At 39.7% G+C, this 25566-nt stretch overlaps 2 protein-coding genes across 2 annotated transcripts in view; one reads left to right on the forward strand and one right to left on the reverse strand.

The window, feature by feature from the left end:
• The window catches only part of MED12L (mediator complex subunit 12L), a 312204-nt gene that overhangs the window by 106071 nt on the left and 180567 nt on the right, over positions 1 to 25566 (reverse strand). The gene's annotated exons all lie outside the window — the stretch shown is intronic.
• GPR87 (G protein-coupled receptor 87) lies at positions 15784 to 21071 on the forward strand. The gene is made up of 2 exons (XM_028103066.2): positions 15784 to 15817; positions 20029 to 21071. Exons 1-2 carry the CDS (start codon positions 15784 to 15786, stop codon positions 21069 to 21071), a joined length of 1077 nt encoding a protein of 358 aa, XP_027958867.1.

Here is a 25566-nt window from a genome sequence, read left to right on the forward strand (position 1 = left end):
CATGCTTATTTTTCATGCTGTGCCAGAAAACCCACTTCTCTGTCAACCATAGTTTCAAGGCTTATTCTTAATTAGAGTTGAGAAGCCTGTTTCAACTTGAAGACACCGTATCAGGTGAATGGACACCCAGACACCGCAATGAAAGGTAAATAAAAAAAAATTTTTTTTTAATTTTCTTAAAAGCTGTGGTTGATAGGACACAGCACTGACTATCCTTCTGCTTAAATCTGAGGTCTGAAGAAAAAGTAGAAATGAGAATACTAACTGAATAAGATCATTTAAGTCCTCCTTCTCTGGGAGGCACCACATTCCAAACAGGAGGCCATATGTTTCTTCATGGAGCTTCACTGTTTCCAACTGGGGCGGGCGGAAAATGTAAATTGTGTATTGTGACTTCAAATGTGGAAACGATGACTTGGAAATCACTTATGTTTAAGTGAAAATTTTTTTTATCACATTTACTGTTTTCGATGAGTAAAATCCACAGTCTCTTGTAATTGCTTCTCAAGACCTAAAATGTACATTTGTTCCATAATCTTTCATTCACTTTTTTTTTTTTAAAAAGGAGAGACTAAAAGAAAAAAGATGATTTTCTGTCCAAATTGCTTCATTTTGATAAAGGAATCTCAATCTTTTCATTGTGCCACAATGAACAGGGCGATCCTCATTCCAAGTCCTTCAGAGATCATGTTAAAACATGTCCAGAAAGGCACTGAGAAAACCGCCTGGCTCCCAACAAAAGGCTGCAACACCTTAGTTCTGCTTCACATTCAAACTGTAGGAAGTTTTTGCTTCCCTGAGGAAAACAAAAAGCAAGCATGGAGATTTGAACTTGTCGAATTTATAATCAAGACTTGAAAAGATAGGTGAGCTGCAAGTAGGGTGACTTTTGATTCATTAGGTTAACATTTATCTACTAAGGACCTTTATATTACCCCAACTGTATGGGGAAGGGAGAGCCAGACACTGAACATATTTTATATCATTATTACCTCTGCCAGTTTGAGGTTAACAAAAGTCTTTCCTTCTTGAAATCAGGAATCAAGGAGATTCTCTTAGTCCTTCAGCAAAACCCTTTGCTAAGACTATCATTTCCAACACCTACTTGGTGAAAAAGTGTTTTTGGTATATGTGGGTGAAGGCAGAGTGGCTGGAGGGATAGTTAGATTCCTGAATACTGTATTTAAGGATGTAGGCCAGGGGTGGAGGAGAGGGGGAGTAATTAGTCAGAAAATCATAACTTTCCTGAAGAGGCTAAATAAGGGGAAATTTCCTCGCCAGAGACAGTGTGCTGAGAGGGATTACTGCACTCGGCGAAGGGGGTGGGTGAAGGGAGACTAAATGAGAATTGATATTTTGATTTAGGTTACCAGGGTGCATGCCCTCTTCTGAGTCTGCCTGCTTTTCTTCCTTCCTTGATATCTTAGGGTTTCACTTCCTTCAAGAACAAAACATATTTCATGTTTGCCTTGTACTCTGAAAATGCCACAGAAGTTTAACATAGAGGAGACAAGAATGGTCATTTGTTCTTTGTATGCCTCTAAACAGAAAAACCAGGAAAACCCATAAAACTCCCTCAAAGCCTGTCCTGGTGAGGGCAAGACAGAAGTGAGGTGAAATCTAGGTAAGATCGCCCGGGAGCAGTCCACAGTCTCCAGGACAGATGCTCTGTGCACAGGCAAGGGACAGTAGTTTGATTTAGGGCAGAAAAGCCAGGACTCACAGCAAAATGACCAGGGTTTGGGTGAAGACTGTGCCAGAAGTTACCAGAGTGAGTTGGGCAAGGCTCTTACTTCCCCAGGAGCTTGCTGCCATCCTTCACAGTAAAATGAGGGGATCAGATTGGATGGTCATTAGAGGGCTCTTGCACCTCTAGATTCCCACAATCCAGGTGATATGCTGAGGTACTAGGATTGGTTATCAAGAACCAAGACTTGGATCAAACAAACGAATGCTGGAGGGGACACTGGGTGGAGCCAAACATGATAAGGAGGACTGACTGCTCCACTTGGGTCCCAGCCAACTACATAATACTAATCAAATCCCAACCTCCTTAGGTTCCAGATTCTCCCTCTCCAAGATGGAGATGAATACAGTTTGCTCCCACTTCTCAGATAGAAAGCTGTTCATTAATACAAACACAAGGGCCACCTACAGTTCTTGTAGTTGTGACCATTGAAAGAGAGGGGAGAGCAGAGGCAACCATAATCTTGTGATTAAAAAGTAGATGAGATATCGGAGGGGGGGGTGTGGAGGAGAAAAGGGGAAAAAAAACCCATAACAATAAAGTTTTAACAACAGAGAACAAACTGAGGGTTGATGGAGGGAGGTGGGTGGGGGGTGGGCTAGATGGGGGATGGGCATTAAGGAGGGCACTTGTTTTGATGAGCACTAAGGGTTGTATGTAAGTGATGACTCACTGAATTCTACTCCTGAAACCAATATTGCACTATGTGTTAACTAGAATTTAAGTAAAAATTAAAAAAAAATAAATTAGTTTACAACTAAAAAAAAAAAATAAAACCTAAAAAAAAAGTAGTTGAGATGAACCACTTGGAAAACATCAGGGTGAACAAGAAACAAGACTCAAACCATTCTGCTTCAGGCCAATGGTCAAAGCCAAGCTCCTTTCTGACCTGGTGACAATCTTTTTTTTCTCTTTAAGTAGGCTCCACACTGGGTGTTGAGCCCAGCAAGGGGCCCAAACTCCTGACCCTGAAATCAAGACCTGAGCAGAGACCAAGAGTCAGATACTTAACCGACTGAACCACCCAGGCGCCCCTGACCTGGTGACAACTTCTAAATACTCTTCTTCTTATGTGGCAAAAATGGGCAGAATAGAGTTTGTTTTCCATCTTGTATGAAGTAGCATATTTTATCTTTCATTAGCATTCTTATTAACCAAAGATGAAAAAATTCACACTAAAATGCATTTGAAGAAGAGCACTGTTTCACTTGTTATAAGACATTACATTGTCATTCATTTGTATCAGTAACTCTTTAATAAGGCAATTTCTGATAAAAATTTCTATCATTTTGGAAAGGGAAGGTAACTCCTCAAATGACTTTCTCTAATGTATTAGATAAAACTCATATGACACAAACTGCCCTTGTAGTCGTAATACAAAAACAACAATCATGACATACATTGATAGCTTAACATATGCCCAAGAGCCCTACATATTTTAATCCATATTTTTAAAAAAGAAACAGCTTCACATATCTGTAAGGTGTATACTGCCATTACCTCCATTTTACAGCTGAGCAAACTGAAGCTGAACAGGTATACAAGTGGGCAGCAGAGCTGTGCCCCTGAACCCCGTCTATCCGCAGTCAACCATGCTCTTAGTCACTACTTGGCAAGTTCTCAGTAAATGCACTCACTATTTGCTATTAGTGACCTCTTTTTTGTGCATAGTTTGTAAGCAAAATTATATAGAGTTGTGATTTATTTCTTGTACTACTTGACTGTAGGAGATAAAGGACTGTCTGGGGTGCATGACAGCCTGCTACTATGGAGCTACTTTACTTCCTAGTTTTCCCAAAGGAAACATCACATTATAATCAGCACATGAACCCCCAATTCATGTAGAAGCAGCAGCAACAGAACAGTCAAAAGTACAACACACAGATTGACTTATGTTTAAATCCACACTCTGTCTCTCACTAGGTGTGTTAACCTGGGCACTCGTACTCACCTGTCTGCTGAAGGAAGCTCTCTAAGCCTCAGTTTATTTGAAAGGGGTGGGGGGGGGGTGCTGTACTGCTCTAATACCCAGGTAGCACTGAAATAGTGAGTTCTTACTATATGCCAAGCACCAATAAAACAATCTATAAGGATCAAATGAGGTAATATTGTGGTAATACCTCATTCAATTGTCAAATCAATCCAATGATGAATGTTTTACAGAAAAGAAAACTGAGGCATAGGAGTTAGGTAACTTGCCCAAGTAAATGACAGATCTCCAACTTGAATCCAATGTCTTCTTAATAACTTAAAATGTATCTGAATAATTCAGAACTGTCCTACCTACAAAATAGTATTAGCCAGCATTTGCCAAACTCTTACTCTTATTAATGTTGTTGTTGTTGTTTTGCCTAACAAGATAGAAACACAGACTTTTCTGTTGCCAGAGGAATGTTAGCCAATAGCCTGAACTTACTCCCAGGTCAGAGATACTGTTACAGCCCCACCATGAGCAATTCTTCAGAGGACAGAGAGTAGGGTCAAATTTTGCAGAAGCCAATTTAAGAGAGGACGGCTGAAATAAAATAATTGAAGGTCCCTGCACTAAAGATGCTTCTGATCTAGTTGAAGAAAAGTGGTAACAGAGAACACTTGGGCTGTTAGCACTCAGTTGTGTGGCTTCGGGCAGAGAGCTAGCAGAAGAGATGCAAGAAAGGAACACGTGGACATGAGCTGCCTCAAGACTGCAGGCACCATAGGGCCTGCCACATTCCTTTTGGGATGGATGGCCTCCCTGCCCCAGCCTCTTCCTCCTTCTACCTACCAGACACAAAGGTTAAAAAGGAAAATGAAAACAAATCATCAATAGTCTTCTCAAACCGATTTAGATAAACTGGCTAAAAGAGAAATTAGAACAACTACAAAATTAATTGCTTACTGGATGTCCTTACAAAGATAATCCTTCATATCATAACTGGGTACCATGTGGCTACTCAGGGCTCAAAGCAACATACAACACCTTAAATCATCACAGCTACAAGTATTTTTTGGTTGTTTCAACCATTCTAAAAGGTCTACACAGCCGAAACTTTAAAGAAGATAAAGTCTTGCACTGTGTCAAAGTGTCTATGCAGTACCCACACCATATGCAGCAAAATGAATGAATAAAAGAACAGTGGATGCCATCAAAAATGTAACTATGATATTCATGCAGCAGCATATTATGATCACTATTTAACTGGTATTTCCGTTGTATTTATTCAACACAAATATTCCCTTTTCCCTAAAACATTTTAATTCATGCTGCAATAATATATTCTAAAAATCAAAATTTCTCAAGTGATAGGCTTATTAGGTTGAACTATATGAAAACATCATTTTGACCTATAAAAATAATATTTCCATGCGGTTCAACCTAATACATCAGCAATAAGGAAGAAGAAACTTTAGAGCTCTTTGAAAGAGTATTCACCCCAAATTAAATACAGTGTGATTCAATTCTGAAATCCTATAAACTGTCTCAAAGCTTGTCTTACAAACTCATCAATTTCAGTTCAAAATACTAAGGGGAAACTGGTAAAAATGAGGAAGAGGTTTGGAGCAGGAATCCGGTAACAAGGCTCTCGGTCCCACTAAGGCATGAACAGAAACCCCAAGGAGAGGCCTGTCACAGCCCCACCATGAAATGAGATGTCACAAACTCTAACCCACAGACAAGCTTTATTTGGTCTGCCCAGTGGGTTAACAAAATTAATCCATAATTTAAAATTCATGTAATTTTATATAAAAACCCATTTTTCTTATAAATCAAATAGTCTGGTAGCAACTGATGCACACACTTGTGTGGCAACAATCCAGAGCCTAAGAGTGCAGCAGCACCCCCCAGACCATGCAGTCCCCAGCCCTGCTGATCACCGCCCCCGACGCTCTGGCTGTTAGCTGTGTTTTATTGGCCTACTGCTACTGTTGATGATTTCGTCTTAGATCTGGCTCACTTTTCTCACTGACATGACCTATGGGGCTATATTTGAATTTGTAACCCTCCACTTTAGTCTCCTTACTTCAGACTGAGCTGTTCAGAAACATCAGGGGACCAGTGTTTGATCAGCCTTCCTCCTGGTCTTTGGCCATGTCTTACATGAGATCAGCTGCCAGTTCCTATTCTCTCGGCCCTCCCTGGGTTGTACTCTTTTACTTCAGATGGCAAAAGAAGATATGCATGAAGATAAAAATGGCAAGATTTCCACTAAAATCAGATTAGGTCACAGGAGGCCACATTCCAAGAGAGCCTAACATTAAAACAAATGTTTCCTGAACTTCACACTGTGTCTTCAAGTACTCTGCTGGACTCTGGAGAGAGGATTCAGAGATGCTCAGGCATTCAGGCAAACAAGGAAAATGCAATGCAGCTAGAGATATGAACAGCCAGGCAGATACTAGGGACTGAGGAGCACTGACACAGTGTAGGGGAAAACCTGGAAGGCTCTGAGAAGAGGTGGCAGATGAGTGAGGTTTGAAAGCCTGCCCAGTGGATGAGGGAGAGACAGATAAGGAAGGTCTGGTGCAGGAGCATGGGAGCTGCAAAGTGGGCAGGTAGACAAGATCAGGTCACCAGGGTACCTAGAAAGGGGATCGAAAGGTGTTCTATACAAGACAGAAAGCTAGTGAGGGCTATAATGGAAGGAAATATGACAGGCAGAGGAAAAAGAAAACACATGTGACAAATATTATAATAATACAGATAGATTACTTATTTCTCCTAGTTGAGCAACTTATCATCTTTATACATCAACCCAGAATTATTTTGATTCAAATATTCCCACTAGTTTGAGAATCACTGTTCTAAAAATACGGTAATTAATGCGAGTGAGATTGATAGTAGGAATCACTTTAAAGAAAATGTTACACGTGTGTGAATGCATGTGTGCATATGTGTGTGTTTTCACACACACACATACATGAAATTAATTATATGTAATGCCAGATCCTTTTATTACGTATGTATGGGGAGTGGGCAATTTATTTCTTGTTTTTACAAGAGGACAAAATAAGAAACAGGGTTTGATGCTGATAAAAATGTGAAATATCCACTAGTACTGAAGACCTCATTAAATAGTTTTTAAATTACAAATGAAGGTAAGGAAGGAAACTGAAGGAGGACATGTCTCTTAGGAATCGGTCTTATTCTATTAATTTAAACAACATTACTGTTTGATTAAACTGTGATCTGAAGAATTAGGATAGCTAACCTGACATCCATTCTACTTAATACCTACCCCTTATCCACAGCTAGAAAACCATAATGGTGACCTTATTAGAAAGGTGACGATCGCCTCCACCACCATCACCAGGAAGAATAACGTGAACTCTTAAGTATAATGCTTAAGCTATGGAATGACTTTTCTGAAACAAGGAATAGCATCCTCCAAATTTGTGAAAAACATTCTTCCTTTCTTCAGGATGGTAATCAAACTAAACACTTGACCTGGGATCATAAATTCTGAGAAAATTTTTTTTAAGGAACCAGAAGTTATTTGAAATATATTTGGCTCCACATATTCATTTAAAACCATTACTCTGGTTATTGAAACTACAGCCTGTAACCTCTCTAACCAGCCTCCAATATATCAATAATGCAGAATCCAACCTTTGCCTAAACAAAAAATAAAAATATACACTTCAACTCCCTAAACTGTAAAATTTAACCGTATGACTAATAAAAATTGTATTATTGGGCAGAAAAAAACCTATTTGCCATGAGTTACACCCTTATATTATTGTAGTACCTACAATATAAAATTGACATTATAAATATTATCTCATGACTTCTCAAAGCACCTTTGGGAACTAGGCCAGGCATTTATTACTTTCCTCATTATTACTTTCCTCATTTCAAAGATGTGCAAGTTCAAGTTCTGAGAGGTACAATGTTTTGTCCAGGGTCACAGACTTAAATACTGAGTCAAAAACTTAATACCTGCCCACTCAATTGAGGTCTAAGACACTGGCCAGGCTACTTCTGAGCTTCCACTAATCAAGCCAAGGGGCAGAGCAGAGAAGCTCTGGGGTCACAACAATCGAAGCTCATTTCCTGGCTTTGCCTCTTGCTGTGGGTGATGTTGAGCAAGTTGTTCAATCTCACTAATAAGGTTCCTCTCCTGTACAAAGGGAATAACCGGGTTTGGGGTTAAGATTATGAAGAAGCATTAGACACAAGCCTTACCTTCATGGAGCTTACAACCCACTTTCCATCACTCCCAAATACTTATAAAACAAGTGGTTAGAGGTCAACCCCCCCAAAAAATATGCTAAATCTCAATGTGAACCAAAATATACATAATTTTAGGCTATAGATATCAAGTGCAACTTTGAAAAGAGAACTTCAGAGTAGTACCTGAACAACCTGAATGAACGACTGTGCGCTTTGCCTTCCAATACCTTTGGGATGTGACTCCAAGCATGCAATAATGAAGTGCCCTATGACGACAGTGGCCTAATTTTATTTAAAAAACAAGTAAATTGTACCCAGTGAGATAACTTGTTTCTTTCCCAAGGCCTCCAGGAAAGCTGTTAACAGTGTTGGAAAACTCTCATTCACTACCTCCCTCCTTCCCTCCTCACCCCCAAATTTAAATTGGGAAAGATTCTTGGGTTAGAGGCAATTCCATATGTAAGAGAGGCTGTACCTTTCATCAGAAACTTCATATTAGATGTTTTGGTGAGCATTACATCTTTACCACTGAAATTTAAGGATACTGCAGCAGTATTCCCATTATGAGCTACTGGCTTAGCTAGAAAACTTAGTAGAAAAGTTTTCTTTTCTCTAAGATCTGAAATTCTCACAATTTTGGATATGAGCCTCTAAAAAACAACCGGAAGGTGGAAGACAGAGACAATGGCTGCCACCAAATAATCACTCCACAAAACGATGAATAGCTGCAACCAGGGAGCCGGCACTTAACTGGCATTCATTTTGCAGATCTTGATCAGAAGAGCAATAAGGAGACCCCGTGCAGCCAGAGAGAATGAAGGTACAGCTGTGTCCCAGTGGGTACACCTGCTGCGGCGGGTTTCCCCCAGTTAGGCACAAGGGGCTTGCCAAGCACACTGAGGTCGAACACAGTGAATGTTAAGAACAAGATTATGTGGTAACGGTTCGGCAGTCCTGGATGCTGATCCTTCCCCTAGTCCTCCCGTTACGCTTCGAGGGAGACAGCAGAGGGCTGGACTTCCAGTGCACCTGAGTGTGAGCCTCTACTCCACCATTTATAACCTTTCTTCCTCGGGACACAGAATCTCAGTTCTCCCACCAACAAAAGCAGTTTAAGAATAAGCAGTAAGGTTTTTGCTTAAAGACCCCAGCCCAGGATTAAGCACAGAGAAAAGCTCAACTGTGACAATAATTCTCAGGTGTGAGCTAACTAAGATCTCTCACCACTATTTTTCTGGGTTGCCGAGAGGTAAAAGGAAAATCATTTGGCGAGAATGCTAAACTATGGTCTCTAAAGCAAGAAAATTCAGGACTCAGTGGGGAGGGGGCAGAGGAAGAAGAAGAAAAATATACTTTATAATTTAAACAGAACATCTGATGATCCATATAGTTCAAATGTAGCCCCATAAGATTAAATGATAAATGGACCAAAGGTTACAAAGTTAAGTATCTGCAGGATCAGACAGACAGGTAATACTCCCAAGTGAGGAGGCCCAGGGATGTCAACAGAGAATGCTGTGAGCCGATACACCGGAGTGCACTTCCCATCAGGAAGAGGCAGCTAATATGGCTGGACTGTTCACGCTCACTGTTCGCAGATCTCATTTTTCAGGACAGGATCCCAATCTGGGTTATGTGAAATTTCTTGATGTTTTCAACATTGTTCAGGCCAAACAAAATGAGATCTCCAGTTTAGAAGATTAGCAGTTCCTTCACCAGCTGGACAGGGGAAAACAACCCTACCCCTACTCTCCACCACTTCCTACCCTCCAAAAGTAAGCTCCAGAATCGTTCTTCATTTTTATTCCTAAGCAGTATAATAGAACTGCAGCTTCAGTTTCAATCAGATCTGAGCTGAACGCTGACTCTACCCATTACTCGCCATGTGAGTCAGGGCAAGTTAATTATGTGTCTGAACCTCGGATCTTCCCGCCTGGGGAAAGAAAAGGGAATAAAGCGCCTAGGTCATAGAACTGCTCTGAAGACTGTATGAGACATTAAGCAACTAGTCCGAAGACTAAGATAAACGAGACACTCAGAACACCTTAGTCCTTTTCCACCACCCGCACTTAAAAAGCCAGCTTACGACAAACAACAGTTAACAAAAAAGTCAAAGGAGAATATCAATGGGTGGCTGAAAAAAAAAGAAGAAGAAGAAGAAAAAAACAGGTCTCTAAGCATCGATACCATCTAACCTCAGGAATGGCTGTGAAGCTTGGGCCTACCACAGACATCACATTCTTGAGTGGTTGCATCATCTCTCAGCTGGGGGAGCAGGAGGTGGTACAACAGGATTCCCGCCCATGAACAAGGTCCTGGAAGCAAGCCATTACTACCGCTGAAGCAACCCTCATTGCAACACCCTGCAGGCGCTGGGACATGCACAGGATGCTCTGAAGTCAACCACACGGGGAGCCCTGCAGCTCAAGTGGAGAAGGCAGGCAGATGAGGCTCAGAGACAACTGAAAGAAAGGGCAAGCTCTTAGAGGAAAAGATTAGTCAAATGGCTCCTCACAGGGTGGCTGAGACCACAAACCACATAACAGTATCAGCATAAACAAGGTGGCAAGAACTTGGTTCGCCTTGTGTCCAACCTATTACTCACCAAATAGATTCCATCGTGTCCCTATGACACAATTACAAGACAGCCCCTACCCTGTGCAGCTAGGCAAGCTGCCTCATCATAAATAGTCTCATTCTAACCTTGCAGTCAGCCTATAAGGGACGGATCGTATTCATTTATACATGAGGAAATGGGAGGGTCAGAAAGCTGGAAGGTAAGAGGGCTGGGGTTGAAACCTAGCACTCCAACGTGCTGCTACCATACTTGGCTAGGAGGAAGGGCAAGGGTTGGTTTGTTTGTTTTTTTCTTTAAGCCAAGCAAGGAAATATCATTGTAAAAGCCATGCAAGCTTAACAAAATCTTCCATCAGTCCTGTACCTCTCTACCTCCCACCCTTTCTCTCCTTCCCATCACAGGCACGCTTTCTTTGAAATCCTTCCCTCACTTCCTCACCTCACAAACATTACTCAACCCTCTGCCAATAGGCCTCTGCTTTTGCCCTATGCCACCCCCCACCCCGACACATTCATACACACACACACACACACACACACACACACACAGAATACCACACGTGCAGCCCTAGCAAAGATGAACAGTGACCTCTTTATTAACTGAATCCTATCCAATGGCAATTTGCTGTCCTGTATCACTTGATTTCCCTGCAGGATAAAATGAGTCTTAGCTTCTCATTTCTTAAACTCTCTTCTCAGTTCACATGACATTACTCTCTTCTGGCCACTCCTTCGGGCACTTCCCCTTCCCTAAGACTGCTCCTTAAAAGCATCTACATCAGCCCTGTCCCATTCTCGCTCTTGCTCTACTGTATAGGTTCATCCTGGGCAATCTCATTCCATTCCCATAGCTTTTTCTGTAACTGATCCTCTGTTGACCTTAAATGTGTATCACCAGCCAGAAGTACTTCTCTGAGCTCCAGCCCTGCACCTTCAATTACCTAGTAGACATCACAGGAATAACATACGTGAGCAACCTGAAATCAAGAAATCAAAAACCGAACTCCACTGATCCCTTCATGCGACCCTCCTCTCATTTTGGCCCTAACATCCCAAATACCTGGGAGGCCAACACCCCCTTCTCTCAATTTTCAGCAACATCAGCAGCCACTAATTCCTCAACATACCTCAAATTTGTCACTTCTCTCCATCACTCAATATTGTCATCATCCTCAGACTACTGCAGCTTCTTTGGCCACACTCAGCATTTGCACATGCTCCTTTCCCATCGGACCTTCAGCAAACCTGCCACAATACCAGTATCACTGCAGCCATAGAACCTCCCTGATTCCCACTTCCCCTCATCAGGGTACACCTCTCTATTTCCATAGTATCCCGAATCTCTCATCTGTACTGAGTGTTCTCTTTACTTCTAGATCCTCAGCTAGATGCTCAACTCCTTAAGGGCAGACACATATGTACTTTGCACTTCACCACCTCCTATAACAGAAGACAGGCAATGTGCTGTTATGTACCTTGTTATGTACCTCTCCTGGTCTTGAAAACCCATCTATTTGTTTTTTAAGATTTTATTTATTTATTTGAGAGAGAGAGTGAGAGACAGAGAGCACGAGAGGGAAGAGAGTCAGAGGGAGAAGCAGACTCCCTGCTGAGCAGGGAGCCCGATGTGGGACTCGATCCCAGGACTCCAGGATCATGACCTGAGCCGAAGGCAATCGCTTAACCAATTGAGCTACCCAGGCGCCCTGAAAACCCATCAATTGTGCTGTTGGGTTGCTAGCCTATTTGTATTCCTCTTCCTTTCTGCGCATTCTTTTGCCCTTTTTAACTTCATTGAGATATAATTTATATACCATAACTTTTATCCATTTTGAACATACAATTCAATAATTTTTTTAGAAAAAATTTATAGTTTTGCAACGACCACCACAATCCAGTTTTCATCACCCACCAATAAGACCCATCATAGCCTCAGTTAATCTCAACTCCCACCCTCAGAGCTCAGGCAAACCCTAATCTTTCCACCTCTATAGAGTTGCCTTTTCTGAACATTTCATCTAAATGTTACATAGTCTTTCATATCTGGCTTCTTTCCCCTGCAAAATGTTTGAGATTTGTCCATATTATAGCTGCATTTTATTCCTTTTTATTGCAAAGTAGTATTGCATTGTATGACTATACCACATTTTGTTTAACCTTCATCGATCGATATTTAGGTTGATTCAACTTTCAGCTCTTATGAATAATGCCACTAAAATATTTGCATACAAGTCTTTGCATGGGCATATGTTTTCATTTCTCTTGGGTAGATACGTATGAATGGAATTGCTGGGTTGTATGATAAATTCAGTTTTAACTTTTTAAGAAACTACCAGACTGTTTTCAAAGTGGCCATATCATTTTAAATTCCCACCACCACTGTATAATAGTTTCTGTTTCTCCACAACCTTAGCAACACTTGATATTCTCTTTCCTCTTTACAGCCATTCTGGTAGGTAAGAAATAGCATCCTATTGTGGGTTTTTAAATATCCCTAATGACTAATGATGTTGAACACCTTTTCATGTGCTCTTGGTGAAATGTCTATACAAATCTTTAGATCATTTATTTTCTAATTGGGTTGTTTTCTTATTAGGAAGTCATAAAAGTTCTTTGCTTATTCTGAATACAAATCCTTTATCAGAAATGTGATATTTAAATATTTTTCCCAAGTCTCTTTTCTGGGTCCTCCTTAAGAGCTGTCTCTCTTGTTGCTGCTTGTGGCTGACCCACTTCTAGACACTGCTCCTCTTCCAGTGGGGGGGTAAGCCACACTGGCATTGTTGTCATTGAGTAAGGGATAATACGGGAAGCCAAGAGGAAGAAAACCAACGTAACTTGGGAAGAGAGAAATGTAAAAATCAAGATGTGTTTGTCAGGCAAACTTCAGGAAATGTTCCCATAAGAAGCTCGATTTGAGGGGAAAAAAAGGTTTACGGAATCCAAGGATCATTATTATGGAGATTAGAAAACAAACTGCTTCAATCATTCTTCCTGGTAAACTTTAATAAGTAAAAACAAAGTAGAGTTTCACCTCCTTGTCTTACTCTAAAAATCCTTCAACACTGGCACCCAAAAAGGAAAGACTCTTTAAGAGCCCTAATCATTGTCTATGCTCTATTAACCAAAAAAATACTTTTTTAGCACTGATTAAGTACTACACACTTTAGTGATTCAACATAAGGCATGGATATGGTACCTAAATTCTCAGAGAGGATTTAGGCAGGGAAAGGAATCTTTACTAAAAATTTTCAAGCCATTTTTATCCATCTACTATCAAATCTAGCACCTAAAGCACCTAAACATCATGTGATACTAGGGAACAGAAAAGAAGGGCAAAGTAAAAGATAAAGAAACAAGTGCCTCTCCATTTGCTGCCAAATTCTTCAATACACTTCTGCCTGCAAAGTGCTCTTTCCCTGTTGACTCAGCCAATGTAACTGCTTACACCAGCCAGAAATCTGCGTTGTACTTGAAGGAGATGAGGTTACTTGGGGTCTCTGCAGCTGTACAGTATAGGAGCAACAGCAGTAAAGAGACATTAGAGTCTCACATGGTTTCATGAGCAATAGTGTGACTTCCCCTATAGCAAACCATTCATTCCATAAAACCATTTGACTTTAGCAGCACACTTGCCAAAACAGTTCTCAAGATTTCTTCTTTTATCAACACCTCAGAGAAGCCAGAAAACACAGAACAGAAAGGGCTGCTTGAAGGAGAAGTGGGGAAAATGTTTTACAGCATTTACTGATTACAGCATTTATTGATACATGCACATAGGATCTCAGTTAATCTTTATAAAAATGTGTGGAATCTGAAGCTTGGAAGAGTTCAGGAATTTAGCCAAAATCACATGCCCATCACTCAAGCCCAATTAAATTACTCATTCCTAATCACACTTTGAGATTGGATGGAATGCAGTTATCACAGAGAAATACAGGGACTTACAAAACAAACATTCAAATCATATTAAATTCTTAAGGGAAATCTATGCTTGAGGAAATCATAGAAGCTGGCTCACATAAATTAGAGTCCTAACAGGGATTTTCTAGGTTCTTCAGGGCAATTCCAGAAAGGTCAGTTGACTTGAGAGAGGTCACACAGCTGGTTAGTGTAAACCCAGAACTAGAACCCCAGAGATTATTACTTTTTTTAAAGATTTTAATTTGTCAGAGAGACAGAGATAGAGAGAGAGACAGAGACAGAGAGAGCACAAGCAGGGGGAATAGAAGCAGAGGGAGAAGCAGGCTCCCTACTGACCAGGTGCCAGACGCAGAACTCGATCCCAGGACCCTGAGATCATGACCAGAGCCAAAGGTAGACGCTTAAATGACTGAGCCACCCAGGCGCCCCGAACCCCAGAGATCATAAGAATAGGGTACTAAAAGGATGTGAGCTTATAAGACATGCTTACATATAGCAGTGCTAGATTTAAAAAAAAAAAAAAAGGCATTTTTTTTTAACAATTTCCAATTGCACATAAGTCCCATCACAGATGCATTTATTATATGCTCAGGTTAAGGGGGGAAAAGGAATTCAGTAGAAGCAGGGATGGGAAAATATAAGCTACCATGTCCTGAGTGCATTCCTAGACCTAGGTTCTGATAACTGTCTTTTGGACTACTTCACATAATCCTTATTACAATCTTGTAATATGATTATTATGATTGTCATTTCAGAGATGAGGACACTGAGTCACAGAGACATTAATAACTTTCCCATGGCCATACATGGGCATTCAGATAGACAGCATACATAGAAACGGCCCTTTCTCCATGGCAGGCTGAAAGAGGACACAAAAGTATGCAACTCTTCCTGTGACACAGTTGTTTGTATCCAAAGAGTATGCCTTTTCTGAACTGTGAAAGATATACATACATTTTTAAAGAAAAGATTGGGGCACCTGGGTGGCTCGGTCGGTTGTACATCTGACTCTTGATTTTAAATCAGGTCATGATGGAGCCCCATGTCAGGCTCAGCAGGGAGTCTGCATGAGATTCTCTCTCTTCCCCTCCCCCTCCACCCCTCTCCCTGCCCCCACTCTCTCTCTAAAATAAATAAAGCTTTGGAAGGAAGGGAAGAAGGGAGGGAGGGAGGGAGAGAGGAAGGAAAGAAAGAAAAAGAAAGAGAGAGAGAGAGAGAGAGAGATCGATCAAATTACTGTTTTCATATTCCTTCCTAATCCCTCCCTTTTTTTTTTTTTGGCCCAGGACTCAAGCCAGGAATAACCTGTGCCGAACCCTCCCCTCAGTCATCCCCAAGTATTTCCTGACACGTATTTTTGCTTACAGTCCATCACAACTGAAGAATGGGGCTCAACCTGACACTTGCAAAATTACCAGGTAAGCCATAGGAAAAAATGCACAGAAAAATCTTCCTTGATCAATAACTGTTATTTATATCGTATGACAAATTGGGGATTTTATCAGCCACTTAACCAATTAACATAATAAATCAGCATTTAGCCTGGCCTTTCATTAAATATAAAACAGCAAACAGGTAGATCAGCATCACTGAGAGAAACTTAACTTGCTATTACTTAATTCTAAGCTTTGTTTCATCTACAGACCATCTCAAAAGGGACAAGAAAGATTAAATTAACATTTGTGAAAGATTTTTATACCCAAACTAAAATACCTATTTCTTTCCAGGGGTAATAGTGTAAAAATTAAGGTTCACTGAGGTTTCCCAGGAGGCCAAAGACCACATCTTCCTCCTCTGCTGGGTAACTATTTCAACAATGACCACACAAGGGCAGCTGTGCCATGGTAGTGACACCCTGTAATCTGCATGACCTGTGTGTTTCATTCCTACCAGGCAGGTAGAGCAATGACATATTGTTGATACTTTCACATTTTGTGCCAAAGAGGGACACGCCCCAATGAGCAATAATGCAGCTACACCAAAAGCAAAAGAAAGCAAAAGGACCAAGATGCTTCACCACTCTATCATTCATTAGGTGGCTGCAATTGAGACAAATTGTAATTAATGACAAGTTACAGAGTGGACATCTACTAAAGTACTAGAGACTGTCCTGGAAATAATGTTTGCAGAGAATTTAACTCTTGGGAGATCTGGCAAAATGGCTACTGTTTATTTCCTTTTACAAGGTTACAAAGCGACTAAACCAGCACGGTCCAATAGGACTTTCTGCAACAACACCAATGCCCTTTATCTGCCCTGCCCAGTACAGTAGTCACATGTGGTTAATGCTATGTATGAATACAAACCCCATGCATTTCTCCAACACATCAGCACAGCAGTCCATCCCACACCCTCAACACCCATACTACAATACCTCTCTCACACACAGGCGGGTACCAAATGTTAATTTACTATAGAACTAGAGTTCTTAGGTCATTGCCTTTGTTGATCTAATTTAAAAGGAGCTGGTGGAGGAAGAGGAGAGAAATCTTCACCCTCAATTATCACTCTGTATCAAGCTCTGAGCTAAATAATTCAGGTAATAATGTCCTAGTAACCAAGGAGTGTGTTAGAAAATAGCCTTTACACTGTAAAAACACCTTCTAATTTTTCTTAATTGAATCACCAAGCTACCTGTCATTAAAAGCCTTCCCTAACCTTGCCAAGTTTTTTTTTTTTTTTTTTGACAGTGAAGAACATGATAAAACGGCCTGGGTGAAGAGCCACATACTTTTAAGGGTCATTGTTCCTGAGCAGGAATACTGGGCACAGAAATGCTTCTGAGCACACCCACGAGCTTTGGAAAAAAATTGGGGCAATGACACAGAAGAGAAGAAATAATAGAAGAATATAACAGACTTGATTCTTTAAAAAATCAATTAGAGAAAATTCTCTATATGAAGTTTAGAGCCTTCCAGAGCAACTCACAGATGGTTCTTCCTGCTTACAAACCATTTTTTCCCTCTCTTCTACCATATTGTTTCATAAAGTAACCCATAACAAGTTTAACCACTAATTTGCTTAAGCTGCATTATAAATGTGGAATTTGTGAATGAAGAAATAACCAAGCCCAGGCTTATCCTACTAAATTAAAAAGTCCTCTATTCCAAAATGTTAATCCTATACATAAACTAAGGAAGCAAATACTATGAGGTGACATAATCAACAAGCTGAACACCAGATTCGCAAAGCCACAGTAACCACTGTGGAATAAGGCCACTCATGCTTGATACTCGCCATTTATGAGACAGAGTATGTGTGAAGTATAATTGTTGACATTCTGATTTAAGACTCCATCTGTAATAATAATAATTGATCAGTAAATCGTCATTTAGTAAGAGTGCTTCTTCACACAATTCAAACTTTAAAAATATAATAACGCACTGAGCAGTCACACAATCCTTAACCAACCCCGGGAAGTATGGGTCTTTCCATTCCACAGTGGATATGCACAGTAGATCCAGTGAGGCAACACTCGGGCTGAAATACTCCATGGCAAGCATGCTATGGTTTGCGAAAAATTCTATTTCTATTTATAACGGCTTTGAAAACCACTCGTCATTGTTGTAAAGCACAGCCACCGTATCAGGATATGAGGTGGCTACCCCTTTTCAGTCTGTGTCCCTTGGCTGGACCCCTTATCCTGATGAAAACTTACTTGTCCTCTCTCCATTTCCCACACGGTTCTATTCTGGGTTAGATGAAAGTGTCTGCTAATAGTTCAATTGAAGAAATTAATTTAAGCACTTTCTTAACCCAGGTAAAACTGCACATCTTAGAAAGCTTCTAATAACATGGATGCTGATGGGGATCTTGTGGGGCAGAAGCAGCCAATTTTCCAACATTTCATTAAGTTAAAATAGGCCTAAATGATACTGTTCAAGACAATATTTGAAACTGGCAAGGATAACATAGATGGCAGCTGAATCAGGCATTTTAAACTTATAAAGCTTAATAATACTATGGGTCTCATCCTAACAGGCTAGTCCAGGTATAAATTACTAGCCTGTGTAAGGATATTTCAGCCAGGAAAACCAGTTTTTAAAAAACACTTGTAGCAGGGAATAAAAGGGAAAGAATTAGAAAGTGTACAAGGTTACTCGGGAGGAGCCTACACTTAAATTTTAGGCAGCAATTTAAGAACCTGTTTTTGGATTATAATCATCAAAGTATCTTCCCTGTTTCATTTCTTCAAAGAAGGAAACCAAAATATATAATACAGTGCCTGTTATATAGGGAAATGAGGGCAAAATTAATATTGTTACCTCTAAAACAATATTGTTCCAAAACATAACTGTCATTATAGTAAACATGATTAATTAGTGAGAAGTAAAAATTCAGTAATGACCTTCTATCTAAACTTACATCCCAAAAAGTTCATTTGAAAATTGTGTTAGTCCAGGTTTAAAAGAAAAAAAAAAAAAAAGGCAGATGACAAAATATAACTGGATGGCCAAGAGATTTATTATCGGGGGATAGGCTTGCAAGGGATTGCAGACTGAAATTCAAGTCTGATCCCTCTGCAAGAGAGGGGAACAAGGAGGTTGAATAGGAAGGTTCACACTACAGCACAGCATGAAGAAAGTTTTCACCAGACTCATGAGTCTTCCGGCCAAAGTCATTTGTCAGAGGAAACTCTTCTGTCCCGGGAAAAGTCTTGTCTTAGGATCCTTCCTGTGCTCAGTTACTGACTTGGAGCAGCCCGTGGGAAGCATCCATCAGCAAGAAAATGGTGGTGGACTCAGCCCTAAGCTACAGCTGTCCGTCAATTTCGCTCCCCTCAGTAGGAGATGCACAAGACCCATTTGCATGGTTGCCACATAAACAAGAGGCTTACACACCATGTTCCTGATTATGTGATAGAGTGGTATGGCATAGGCCTTTAACAATATGAACTAAAAATTCCAAAAAAAAAAAAAGGTTTAAAATTTTTATCTAAGTGCAATAGGTATAATGTAGCCTTGTAAATAAAAATAGGCATCAACCTAGAATTATTTTAGACAAGTTGTCCTCCATTATAATAAACTTATCTATTAACAACTACCTATTTTTGTTTCTATTCCTAACAATGGTCCCTAAAGGCTCTTACATTTTCCCATGGGCAAAAACCTCAAAATCACCCAGGAGTTTTACTCTTTCTCAATTACTGATGATTAAACAGCTTAAAACTGAGAGAGATTTTAAAAAGATATTTCAGAGAGTGTGCCAAAGACAACCCTAGCCAGTGCTAGCCCTTTTATTTTCATTATAGGAAAACCCAATTTTCTGCCCCCAGATTTTACTGATTCTATTTGTAATGATATCAAACACTAAATTAAAAATCAGGATAATTGTCATGGGTATATTAATCTTCATTTTCAAAAGACTGGCATAAAGAACCAGAAATACCACATTTTACACTCAAGGTACCTCGGTGTGTATGTGTCTGGGGGGAGGGGATGAGGACTTGGGAGAGAGGCCACCAATACTTTGGTCACTCAAAACATTAAAAATGCACTATAGTAACTAGCTAAATTGCTAAGACATTTTTTAATTTGCCCAAAACAGCAGTCGCCTATTAAGGGAGACTAGCAGTCTGTGCGGCACACATGTGAAGCTCTGACATGATGTCTCCCCACTTCTCCTACAGATAATGAGCTGCACAGCCAAGGGAGTCACGCTCCAAGTAACATGAGCTATGGACCCGGAAAGAACATCACTGTTAACAACGAATTTGACACTATCGTCTTGCCTGTGCTTTACCTCATTATATTTGTGGCAAGCATCTTGCTGAATGGTCTAGCCGTGTGGATCTTCTTCCACATTAGGAATAAAACCAGCTTCATATTTTATCTCAAAAACATAGTGGTTGCTGACCTCATAATGACGCTAACATTTCCATTTCGAATAGTGCATGATGCAGGATTTGGACCTTGGTACTTCAAGTTTATCCTCTGCAGATACACTTCAGTTTTATTTTATGCAAACATGTATACTTCCATCGTATTTCTTGGGCTCATAAGCATCGATCGCTATCTGAAGGTGGTAAAGCCATTTGGGGACTCTCGCATGTACAGCATAACTTTCACGAAGGTCTTATCTATTTGTGTTTGGGTGATCATGGCTGTTCTGTCCTTGCCAAACATCATTCTAACAAATGGCCAACTAACCAAGGAAAATATTCATGACTGCATGAAACTTAAAAGTCCCTTAGGAGTCAAATGGCATGAAGCCGTCATTTATGTCAACAGCTGCTTGTTCGTGGCTGTGCTGGTGATCCTGATTGGATGTTACATAGCCATATCCAGGTACATCCATAAATCCAGCAGGCAATTTATAAGTCAGTCAAGCCGAAAGCGGAAACATAACCAGAGCATACGGGTAGTTGTGGCAGTGTTCTTCACTTGCTTTCTACCCTATCACTTGTGCAGAATTCCTTTCACTTTCAGTCACTTAGACAGACATTTAGATGAATCTGCACACAAAATTCTGTATTACTGCAAAGAAATGACACTTTTCTTATCTGCGTGCAATGTGTGCCTGGATCCAATAATTTACTTTTTCATGTGTAGGTCATTTTCAAGAAGGCTATTCAAGAAATCAAATATCAGAACCAGGAGCGAAAGCATCAGGTCACTGCAAAGTGTCAGAAGATCGGAAGTCCGCATATATTATGATTACACAGATGTGTAGGAGTTAAAGGCCATGAAGCCTCCTAATTTGTTGAAGTCAAAGTGTACAGAATGTAAATAAATGTTTCTTTTGATTATCCTCGTGTCAGCCTATCAAAATATGGGTAAAAGAGAATAAAAATGGTATGAAAGTTGGGGATAATTTGGAACTAAGAGAAACAACATGAAGGCATGCCCCAAAAGCGAGGTAAGAGAGAGGTGGAGTGTAGCCAAGTGGCAGGGTCATGACTCGGGTGTCAGGCACAGACTGCAGAGGCAGAGAACACCGTGGCAACCCCAGCTCCCTGCAGCCAACTACCAGGAAATGCTGCTTTGGAGCCACGTTGGAGAGAAGAGAAAGGAGAGAGAAACTACACAGCTATAAGGTTTAGGATGTGGGTTCATTTATTTCTGATATAACTGGGTACATATTAATTACTAGGCCTTCTGTCATTCCATCTGTGAATATGTACGACCTTTAAACATCATCCCTTCACTGTATTTACCAACGTCTACGCACATTAGAAAAGATTTGTAGTGTGCGGTACGAGGTAGCAGGAAGAAGATTCGACTATATTTTTTGAGCAATGTGTTTCACAAAGATTAAATTCAATTAACTGACTTTAAAAACTCAGGCTATTTCAGAGAGAAAAAGTGTGACTATTAGGACAAGTGGATCTTCGATAATACACTATGTTTGCCATTATTATATTGCTATGCTGCTAAATCCTCATGGTGCAAGGGTAGAGAAGAGAACATGGAGGCTTAGTTAATAATCAAATATATGTTGCTTGTCAAAAACTCATTTAATAGTCTTTATTTTAGAAAACCTGGGGTGCCTGGGTGGCTCAGTTGATTAAGCATCTGACTGCTGATCTCAGCTCAGGTCTTGATCTCAGCATTGTGAGTTCAAGCACCAATGTTGGACTCCACGCTGGGTGTGGAGCCTATTAAAAGGAAAAGAAAAACTATTAGCAAAATAGTCTTTCCTTTAAGCTATTATCTACCTTTTACAGTGTTCTCATTAGTTTAAAAATATTACCTTAAGTTGGAAGGTAGAGTGCAACAGATTAAGCCAAAAAAAAAGCACAAGGGTAACGTTTTAAATCTTAGAAGATTTTCTTCTTCAAGATAAACCCTTGAGCTTTCATTCTGTTCAAATGCATCCGCTGCTTGAGTACTAGGTGCCTGATTTGTTACACTGTATGAGGAACTGGGCAAGCATTAAAGCAGGAGAACCGAAGGCGTGTTTGCCAATTGGCCAACAAAAAGAGGACAATGCGGCTAATAAGAGACAAAGCACACACAAGCATAACACAGTGCAATACTTTATTAAACTCTTGTAAACTATCTGCATAATTCTAAAAGCTAAACTGAACAGAAATAAGGGCACAAAAATCACCTCGCCCGACAATGACTACCATCATATAGTACACGAACAGAATTTGGGCACTCCTAAATTCCTAGTAGGTGAGTCAGGCTTGGCAGAGGGATTGGCAGCAAAGTGGTTAAAAGAATGATCTGAGGACCTCTACCGAAATTTCCATCTCTCCATTAAGATTCCAATTCCATAAATTCCAGGGGCACTCTAGTACATGAATTAATACACACCTCATTTGGTCACTTGCATTGCCAAACCCCCATTGTGTACCACTAGCTAGATTAAGATTAACTATGTTTTAGATCAGCTAATGTGAAAAGGCACTTTGAAAGGCTAATTCCTTCCTCAATTCTCCCCATAATGCCCAAGATGAGTTACAGCTACACTATATAAAAAGAAGAACCAACCAGTGTGGCTAGGAAAATATTCTCGGAATAATATGTCTTATCCTCTCCATCCCCTATTTCTCTCTACTATGTCACAGCTCCCAGTCAAAAATCTCAAAATGATACCACCCACTTCACTGTGTAGGTATAGGCTGTTAAATGCATAGTCACCATAGAACCCTCCAAAAAACTAAGAAGGTACCATCTTTAATAGCATCAAATGGCTCCACTTAGCACTCCAGAATTAACAAACACTTCTCCACCCTAGACCTCATTTAATCCTCTAAATTCAGGCCTCAATTCTAAGAGGACTTTAAAATATTTTCAATCCCATTTTAATGTTTCTAAAATTAGATTGATGTATAGTTAGCTAGTGGGCACATTTAATGTGATGGTGGTTTTATTCTCTAAAATAATATTAGTAAGTCAATGGGACATCTTAACACACTGGATTAGGGAAATAAACTGGGAGAGCATTATTCCAATTTTTTAAAAAGTCATGTTACAAAAAAACATCAAAATCATAATGTTTATATTTTACACCAATCTCCACGTTGTAGTCACAAAAAATAGTTCTGCAGGACAACCAAGAATGATTCACCTACATTAGTAAGATAAATATCGATAGGAATAATATAAAATATTGTGCTAGTATCAGAAGTTAATACAAAAATGTGACATTAATATTGAAGAAAAACAAGAATTCTCCTTTGGCTACTTTTAAAAATTAATTGATAATCTGGGGGCACATAATGGCTCAGTTGGTTGAGTGTCTGAACTAGAGATTTCAGTTCAGGTCATGATCTCATGGGTGGTGAGACTGAGCCCCATGCTGGGCTCCACACTCAATGGGGAGTCTTCTTGGGATTCTCTCTCCCTCTGCCCTTCCCCACAATTGCATGCTCCCTCTCCTCTCTCTCACTAATAAATTTTTAAAAATTTATTGATAATCTGAAAATAAGCTGAAATCTAAAATTTCTTAAACTTTCTGGATTATATTCAGTATTTCAGGATCCTCTCATACAGCAATAAATAACATAGTTATTCTTCCTTTTATGCAGATAAGAAACATATTCAAAGAATTTTTGAAAAGAAATTTTTCTATTTTTCCTAAAACTTAAATTCAAAGAAACTGATCTTGTAGAAAATCTTCTGGTGTGTGCGTTACTACTCTGTTATATTCATTTACCATTTACATCACTCTATTCTCATTTCCATACAGTATACTAGTATTTTGTTTCTCAATGAAAGCATCAAGGGAATAGTCACTATGAAAATCCATAAATTTATATTAAATACCTAAGGCAAAATTGTGTTTGTGCATGTGCACACACATGTGTGCCGAAGAGAACACAGCCTAAACAGAAAGAAATTTATAATCACCATGAGGAAATCTGATCTACTAGGAAAAAATAAAGAAATGTGATATGGAAAGAAAATAAGAAAACAAAGACAAAATAAAGTTTGGGGATCACTTAAATTTTATAAGACCTGGTTTGGTTTTTCCCCCAGACTAAACACCATTAATACAACAGCTAAGAAATTAATAAATACTTACTAGGGACATACCATATAAAAAAAATTGTGTGCAACAGGGTATTTAAAATAGTCTTTCAATTGAAAAGATGCTCATCACTCATCATCAGGGAAATGCAAATCAAAACTACAATGAGATCACCTCACACATGTCAGAATGGCAAAAATCAAAAACACAAGAAACAATAGGTGTTGGTGAGGATGTGGAGAAAAAGGAATCCTCTTGCACTGTTGGTGGGAATATAAACTGGCATGGCCACTGTGAAAAAGAGTACAGAGTTTCCTTAAAAAAATAAAAATAGAACTACCCTATGATCCAGGAATTGTACTACTGAGTATTTACCCAAAGAATACAAAAGACTACTTCAAAAGGATACATGCGCCTTATGTTTCCATATGGCACTGTTTACCATAGCCAAATTATGGGAGCAGCCCAAGTATCCATCAATAGATGGATAAAGAAGATGTGGTACATACACATGATGAAATATTAACCAGCCATTAAAAAGAATGAAATCTTGCCATTTGGACAACATGGATGGAGCTAGAGTATAATACTAAGAGAAATAAGTCAGAGAAAAACAAATACCATATGATCTCACTCATATATGGAATTTAAGAAACAAAACAAATGAGCAAAGAAAAAATAAAGAGAGAGAGAGAGAGAGACAGAGAGAGAGCTAAACCAAAAAAACAGACTTAACTCTAGAGAACAAACAGAGGGCTACCAGAGGGAAGAAGGGTGGGGGGCGATTGTGGAGGATATAAGGAATGGGGATTAAAGAGTACACTTTATCATGATGAAAAGTAAAATAATATTTCAATATCCCGAAGTGAATTCTAAAAGCAAATATTTGTTAGGATCAAACATTTTCAAATTTCAGCGTAATACAAGCATCTGGTAAATGCAGAATTATTTAACATACCCCCTAGCCCTCTATCACCATCTAGTGGTAAAGTTCATGAAAGCTGAAGAAAACCTGTGTCCTATATAGAGCATGTACCTGGCTTATCCCTTCCCTACGGTCTTCCTTCACTCATCTTCAGTGCTATGTACACACACACACACACACAAGTCCTGGAGCTGCCTAGAAAAATGTACAATGGAAATGTTTGAAAAGAGTAATTAAAACCTACAAGAAGTTATCTTACAGTTGTAAAAAGGACAAAAGCTAAAAAGGCTAGGGGCGTCTGGGTGGCTCAGTCGTTAAGCA

The sequence above is a fragment of the Eumetopias jubatus genome, unplaced genomic scaffold (assembly GCF_037043125.1).
Source record: "Eumetopias jubatus isolate StellerSeaLion01/CBP00866 unplaced genomic scaffold, mEumJub1_p1.0 scaffold_1, whole genome shotgun sequence".
Taxonomy (NCBI): Eukaryota; Metazoa; Chordata; class Mammalia; order Carnivora; family Otariidae; genus Eumetopias; species Eumetopias jubatus.

Bases quoted from the DNA above. Each gene is read 5' to 3' on its own strand.
- GPR87 (XM_028103066.2), top strand. From the start codon at position 15,784: ATGGGGCTCAACCTGACACTTGCAAAATTACCAG. The intron at 15,818-20,028 runs GTAAGCCATAGG...CTTCTCCTACAG, and splicing joins GACACTTGCAAAATTACCAG to ATAATGAGCTGCACAGCCAA.